The sequence below is a fragment of the Bidens hawaiensis genome, unplaced genomic scaffold (genome assembly GCF_021521415.1).
Source record: "Bidens hawaiensis isolate Kalapana, Puna unplaced genomic scaffold, B.hawaiensis_p1.1 tig00006365_1, whole genome shotgun sequence".
NCBI classification, from domain to species: domain Eukaryota; kingdom Viridiplantae; phylum Streptophyta; class Magnoliopsida; order Asterales; family Asteraceae; genus Bidens; species Bidens hawaiensis.
Window position 1 is genome coordinate 345,229 of NW_027491425.1, and position 7,453 is coordinate 352,681.

General features: G+C 37.1%; 1 protein-coding gene across 1 annotated transcript; it reads left to right on the forward strand.

Moving 5' to 3' along the window:
- The first annotated feature begins 2,337 nt into the window (after positions 1 to 2,337).
- On the forward strand, positions 2,338 to 7,114 carry LOC143632118 (RNA polymerase II C-terminal domain phosphatase-like 3). The gene is made up of 13 exons (XM_077100698.1): positions 2,338 to 2,858; positions 2,953 to 3,085; positions 3,191 to 3,246; positions 3,345 to 3,405; positions 3,483 to 4,398; positions 4,450 to 4,763; positions 4,919 to 5,479; positions 5,564 to 5,710; positions 5,814 to 6,070; positions 6,152 to 6,272; positions 6,356 to 6,613; positions 6,692 to 6,738; positions 6,817 to 7,114. Exons 1-13 carry the CDS (start codon positions 2,338 to 2,340, stop codon positions 6,878 to 6,880), a joined length of 3,456 nt encoding a protein of 1,151 aa, XP_076956813.1. The 3' UTR covers positions 6,881 to 7,114.
- Positions 7,115 to 7,453: the final 339 nt, after the last annotated feature.

The following is a 7,453-nucleotide window of genomic DNA, read 5'->3' on the forward strand; positions in this document are numbered from 1 at the left end:
AAAATGATCTGCACCAAACAGAATGTAAGGTAGACTATATATCCGTGCATACATAATATTTTAAACATATTTCATGAACCCTTTTAAGAAATTGAGAATCACCACTAGAACAACAACAATGATAGTAATAAAATGGACTTTTTGACACCCAGAGGATAGAAGTAGGAACCACAAAAACAAGATAAAAAAAATATATCTAACAACTAATGTTAGAAAAAAAAAACTTGAAATAAAGAAAGCTAAAAGTTTACTAAAAACCAAAAGAAAAAGGATCCACATAACAAACTTTATAAATCTGCAAACGGTAAAAACCAAAAGAAAAGGATCACCACATAACAAACTTTATAAATCTGTAAACGGTGACAGTAAGTAAGCTCTAAAAAGATTTTTCCTTTCTCTTTTTAAAACAATGAACAACTATTCTAGAAATTTGTAAGCTTATAAGTTAACCGCCTCACAAATAAAACAAGATACTTTTCCATTGTATTCCGGGTTACAATACAAGGAAATAAAGAAATGAAATAGAAAGAGAACTATTACAACTTTGAAGACAATTACAAAACATAAGGAAAAATAAAAAAAGAAAAGTAAACAAAATAGGCGGTGGCTGAGGATTTTTGTTAAACATAGGACCCTTAAACAGATTTCGGGCCACCAAGGTGAACTCGCCTGTCTCTCAGGGTACAATAGCCGCAGCAGGAAGTACTGCCGGGATTAGCCTAGCCCCTAAACTAAACTTGAAACAAGAGCGCGTAAGATCGAAAATCCTGGAAATACTTGTGGTTGTGTGTGAGATTACATGAACAACTTTTTTTATCTCAAAAATTTGATCCAAGAACCTATGTAGTATATATACATGAGTCATGTCCCAACCAAAGGTCTTGAGTTAATACACCATTAACTATAAGAGTTAAGGTCTAATTTCAATACAACACTTATGAGACTTGAATAACTCAATTAACTATTGTAACTCATCAATTTCTCATTCAAGTAGAGTTACATTTAGTAATAATAATTATATTAAAGTAATTAGTATACTAAAATTTCAAGCAGTTATGCTTTGTTGACTAGAGACCAAAATGCAACTATGCAAGTGTGTATATTTATGTGCATGTGTGTGTGTGAGATAGATTAGAGAAAATGAGAATGGCAATGAGACAAACATTATATGTTGAAGATGAGTGCAAGTATTGTGGAACTGATAACGTGTGGTTGCTTGTTTTGATGGGAAACAATATGACCTATAGCCTGAAGGAAGATGACAATTTAAGGATGAACTGGGTTATGCGATACTATTGTGATAACAGAGGCACTAGGTGAAGAGATGTTGTACAAAAGGTATAAGACTACAAGGTGGTGGTGTTGAACAATATATTGTGTCAAGATAAGGATAACAATCTAATGCCAACCCTTGACTCTACCAATGCCTAAGGGGTGCAAACAAGCCGAGCCGCTCACGAGCCACTCAAGATTGAAGTTATAAAAAGCAGGAAACAAACCGAGCCTAACAATGATCAAAGTTCTACTACATACTGCACAATCATCTTCATCCTCAAACACTAGATGGCTTATGAGATCATCGGTTGGCTCAAACATTCTTTTAACCATGTCCCGTGAATAGACGATCACATCGACTATCTGACAAACTTACATTGCACCATCTGATTTGTATACGTTTCACTCTTGTTTCTACCTTTCTTGTTCTCAGCATAGTGTTTGTATTTCACGCTCTCACCACCGATAATATTGCTCAATTAGACCCATCGAATCCGGAACTTACACAATCAGGATGCACAACACACAGTTGAATTCAAACACGTGAAGCGATCTTAATTAATTTATAGCGTTCACCGACCAGAAATAAAAGGTCAACAAAGGCCCTAAAACCTGATAAATACGTTTAGAAGTACTTAAAATGCAAAAGGCAAAAAAGCAAGGGACCATATATAATAAAACTTCCACCAAGACACAATGTCGTAGATTCAACCCCTGCTGACGTGTACGGCCAAGATCCCACAAGTGTTCCGGCTTAGATCTATTCTAACCCCCGCTTTCGTGCCTTTTAATTTCTTTTCTTTCCTCTCTTCGTTACTCTCTTTGTCTGTCTGCTCGATACCCTCCGATCTCAACAATATTATTATTATTATTATATCAAAAAATTTCAAATTCATTTTGATTTCGATATTCAATTCAAACGAACGTTTCGATTTCCGCATTTAATTCGCAGATTCCGATTCGTAATTCCACATTTACGATTTCAAAACCCTAGCTTTCAAATCCGTCAAATTCGTCAATCAAATTATTATATAAAAGGATAATAATATATAATAATTATTAATGGAAAAGGATTTAATGATACCTATAGATATAGATGTAGAGGAAGGTGAGATATCCGTTGAAGAGGCGAATCGGACGGCTGAGATTGACGATTCGAAACCGCTGCACAAGATTCAGCAGATTTGGACCATGGAGGATCTGGTCAAGTACCAGAACAAGTATCAGATGTCTAGAAACTATGCACCAGGCCTCTATAACTTTGCCTGGGCACAGGCTGTGCAGAATAAACCTCTCGATGATTATTTAACAACTATGAATAATACTAATAATATTATTAATGATATTAATAATACTACAACTGCAGTTGTTGATGATGATGTTGATAATAAGGTTATAGTAGATTTAAGCGGTGAGGATGACGGTGAAAGTGAGAAGGAGGAAGGTGAATTGGAAGAAGGTGAGATTGATTTGGATGTGGAGGTGGTTAATGCTGGTGGTGAACGGGGCGGTGATAATGTTGAGAAGTGGATTAAGGATATTCGTGTCGGGTTGGAGAGTGTGACTGTGAATGATTCGAATAAGTAAGTTTGATAATGCAAATAATGAAGCTAAAATTTGTTGAATGTTTGGTGTAAGTTTTGATTGATTGACTTGAGGTTAATGTTTTGGTTGTAGATCGTTTAGTGGAGTCTGTGCTAGACTCGAGGATATGCTGGACAGTTTGTCGACATTGCTTTCGGAGAATTCTGTGTTGGATAAAGATGATTTGGTTCGGTTGGCGTTTGCTGCTATTCAAGTAGTTAATTCAGTAAGATAACGTTAAAGAATTGTTTTGTTGGCTGAGTTAGTAACCTTTGGAAACTGCATTTTGTTTGAATGTGTAGACATGTGGCTCATAAGTGTTTGATTGCAGGTGTTTTGTTCGTTGAATGAAACTCAGAAGGAACAGAGCAGGCAGATAATGTCAAGGTGTTTGTTTATCTCTTTTTGTTAAGTGTTCAAATGTTTTGGTCTCATATTGATGTTTGACGCTGCTACCGTTTCGTCTGTGATGAATCTTTTTACAGGATGCTGACTAATGCGAAAAGCCATATGTCTGCTGTGTTCTCATCTGAACAATTGAAAGAGGTGAGATTTAAAGCAAGATCATTTGAGTTTGAGTATCTTGTAGTGACATAGTATTGATTTATTTTTTGGTTCTACAGGTTGAGAACATGTTTCTGTCATGTAACTTGAAAGATGTTAGTTCAATTACTAAGGACAATGATAAGGAAGGAGATGGAGTGAATTATGTTATTCAGAAAGCGGCTTCTGTAAGTGAGGAATCTATCTTAGATGCAACAACAATGGGACCTTCATCTCAGAACCCTAAACAATCCGAAACCTTGAAATCACAAATATCTACTTCCAAGAACAGAGTACTGCTTCCACTTCTTGATCTTCATAAGGATCATGATCTTGACAGTCTTCCATCACCAACACGTGAAACCACAAATTCTTTACCTTTAGGCAAAGCACTCTTTGCTGGTGATGCAGAAATAAGACCAGAATGGCCCACACCTACGCCACATGCAGTACTACACTGCTATGAAACCGATGCTTTAAAGGCGGTTTCTACTTATCAACAGAAATTTAGTAAAAGTTCATTTTTTTCGAGTGATCTTCCAAGCCCAACCCCTTCTGAAGAAAGTGGTGATGCTGGCGGTGATTGTGGTGGCGAAGTTTCCAGTTTCTCGAATGTTCAGGCTTCAAATATTTTAGCTTCAGCCACTTTAGAAAAAAGAGATGTTTCCAGCATTCCAGAAAGACCTAGTGTGCAGTTATTTGCAAATGCTAAGAATGCTGCCCCTGTGTATTCCACATCTAGTACTGTGGTTAGGGCTCCAAATAAAACAAGGGATCCTAGGCTCCGTCTAGCCAATCCTGAAAGGTCATTGGATATCAATAAAGGGACCTTACCATCCTCCATTAAACAAGCTGCAACTGAACCGCTTGATTCAAGGAAACAGAAGGCTTCTGATGAGCCTGTTTTGGTAGATGGTCCTGCACCAAAAAGGCATAAAAACGATTTTTCAGATTCTGTTAATCCTAGGAACATTGTGTCCGTCTCCCAAACTAGAGGTTTAGATAATGCTTTAACCTCTGCTTTGCCTAGTACTTCACAAACTAGAGGTTTAGATAATGCTGTAACATCTGCTTTGCCTAGTACCAGTGGTGGGAGTGTACAGATTCCTGTTACGGGTGTCAATTCCACCTCAACATCCTTGCAATCTCTTTTGAAAGATATTGCAGTGAATCCTACACAGTGGATGAATTATATCAGCAGGGAACAAATGAAGTCAGTTGATCCTGCAAGTTATGCAACACAATCTCCAAGCCAAAATTCTCTTTTCAGTTCAATACCAATGACCATAGTTGCCTCTCAACCATCGGTGGTTGGGAAACAATCAACAGCTAATATGCAGACACCCCAGGCAGCTTCAATGGTTAGCGTTTTCTTATTTGGAACATTCATGTGGTTTTCTAAACCTTTTTGTTGTCTGTCGTTTGCATTTGTGTTCCTTATTCTTTTGTTCACAGTTGTTTTTTTTATACAAAGCAGATGCTTCGTTTTCATTGTCTAACTTCCGATCTTTTGCAGGATGACTCGGGGAAAATAAAAATGAAACCCCGTGATCCTCGTCGTGCTCTGCTCAATAAGTCGTTACAAAAGCAAGAATTAGTCACAAAGTTACCAACGGTTGAGGGTACCAAGGTAAATGTAAAGCAAGCAGATCCCAGATTATCATCTCAACCTATATCAACACCAGATATCACTCGCCAATTCACCAACAATTTGAAAAATATTGCTGATATTGTGTCTACATCCGTGAGTGCTTCTGTTCAGATGCCTTCATCACAATCATTACAAGTTCACCCAAGTTTTGTAAATATGAAAGGGCCACCTTCACAGTCAGGTCGCCTTCAGAATGGTCCTGGTCCCGGGACTGCATCTGAAAAAGTTGCTTCGGGCCCGAGCCCAACTCAATCACCTAACACGTGGGGAGATGTCGAACAATTTTTTGGAAGGTTTGATGACCAGCAACGGGCTGCTATTCAGAGGGAGAGATCAAAAAGAATGGAAGAACAGAAAAAGATGTTTGCTAACCGTAAATTATGCCTTGTGTTGGATCTTGATCACACTCTTCTCAATTCAGCTAAGGTATTACCTTGCCTTTCTTTCAATCAAGAGTATTTGTAGGAATTCTGTAATTCTAAGTTTTAAATGGGTATTTCTTGCTTCTAGTTTTCTGAAATTGAACCAGTGCATGATGAGATGTTGAGAAAGAAAGAAGAACAAGACCGTGAAAAGCCATATAGACATCTTTTTAGATTTCCTCACATGGGTATGTGGACTAAACTTCGGCCCGGGATTTGGAACTTTTTAGAGAAGGTAAATGCTCTATTTAATTACAAATTTGATAACTCAATAGTCAATTCACAAATTAAAACTTTTTATTTTAAAACCTTCAATTTGTTTTTTCCCCACACCCCAGGCCAGTAAGCTTTACGAGCTTCATCTTTATACAATGGGAAACAAACTTTATGCTACAGAAATGGCCAAAGTTCTTGATCCAAAAGGAGTATTGTTTAATGGGCGAGTTATTTCAAAGGGTGGCGATGGTGATAATGATGGGGATCCCAAAAGCAAGGATTTGGAAGGGGTTTTGGGTATGGAATCGGCTGTTGTAATTATAGACGATTCTATTAGAGTCTGGCCTCATAATAAACTTAACTTAATAGTTGTAGAAAGGTATATTGTATTGCATAACCTTGATTTAAACATAGTTTGGTACATATATTCTTTTACAATATTTGGATATTTGTATTGCAGATATATATATTTTCCATGTAGTAGGCGACAATTTGGCCTTCCGGGACATCCGGGTCCTTCTCTTCTTGAGATCGATCATGATGAGAGACCGGAAGACGGGACTTTAGCGTCTTCTTTGGCGGTAAAAACGTCTTAACTCAAATTTTCTTATAACTATTATATTTGTTTTTCACTAACACTATCTACTTGTTGGTTGAAATTTAGGTTATTGAGAAAATACATCAACTGTTTTTTATGGAGAAGTCTTTAGATGAAGCTGATGTTCGAAATATACTTGCATCAGAGCAGAGGAAGATTTTAGGCGGGTGCCGAATAGTATTTAGCAGGGTAATTCCTGTGGGTGAAGCTAGCCCCCACTTGCATCCATTATGGCAGACTGCAGAACAGTTTGGTGCTGTTTGCACCAATCAAATTGATGAACATGTCACACATGTGGTTGCTAATTCTCTTGGCACTGATAAGGTACTTATTATTATTCTATACGTCTTAACTGATTTCATTACTGCAATGGCTATGAGATGAATCTTGCTTTCGTGTCAGGTTAATTGGGCGCTTGCTACTGGTAGACCCGTGGTGCATCCTGGCTGGTATGAATATCTTTTTTCTCCTTGTGAAAAAAAAAAAATAGTAATTTGAAATGAATTAACCATGTGATATAAAAATAGGGTGGAGGCATCTGCTTTGCTTTACCGGAGAGCGAATGAGCATGATTTTGCTGTCAAATCTTGAAAATCTCCAATTTTTTTCTGGGAAAATGATTTTGGTCTCTTAAAAGTAAAAAAAAAAGATGACCATAACTTAATATTACGTGAAGAAACACTCCACCACCATCACCGTCACCTAATCGATTACAGTTACAGTATACCTCCTCACCCGTGCTGCTTACAAATTCTATTCAACCCGCAAAATTAGTTGCTTTCGGTGTGATTTTGAGACGGTGGAGTGACTGAAAAAACTGGGAGGGGAGGGAATGTGGAGGAAGTTGAAGTGTGGTGATGGTGGCAAGCTTGAAGAGCCCAAACAGCCAGTGCTTGGGAATTTTATTAAATATTTAAACTAATAAAAAATTGAAATGCACAAATAAAAGTTGCATGGTCCAAATGTGAAATTTAAGGAATAATAACTGTGGAAATGGTTTTGGTTAGGCATGAAAAAAGAACCAGTACCAATAATATATAGCACAAATTATTCTTTTAATAATCATCGTTAAGAACGGTTTTGTTAAATTATGTTAAAACTAACATTATTACTCCATTCCAAATGTTATTCTAGTAAACATCTATCAACTAATGTCAACAAAAA

Coding starts and splice junctions, on each gene's coding strand:
- LOC143632118 (XM_077100698.1), top strand. CDS start 2,338: ATGGAAAAGGATTTAATGATACCTATAGATATAGATGTAGAGGAAGGT. Junction 3,406..3,482: donor CATCTGAACAATTGAAAGAG/GTGAGATTTAAA, acceptor TTGGTTCTACAG/GTTGAGAACATGTTTCTGTC. Junction 4,764..4,918: donor CACCCCAGGCAGCTTCAATG/GTTAGCGTTTTC, acceptor GATCTTTTGCAG/GATGACTCGGGGAAAATAAA.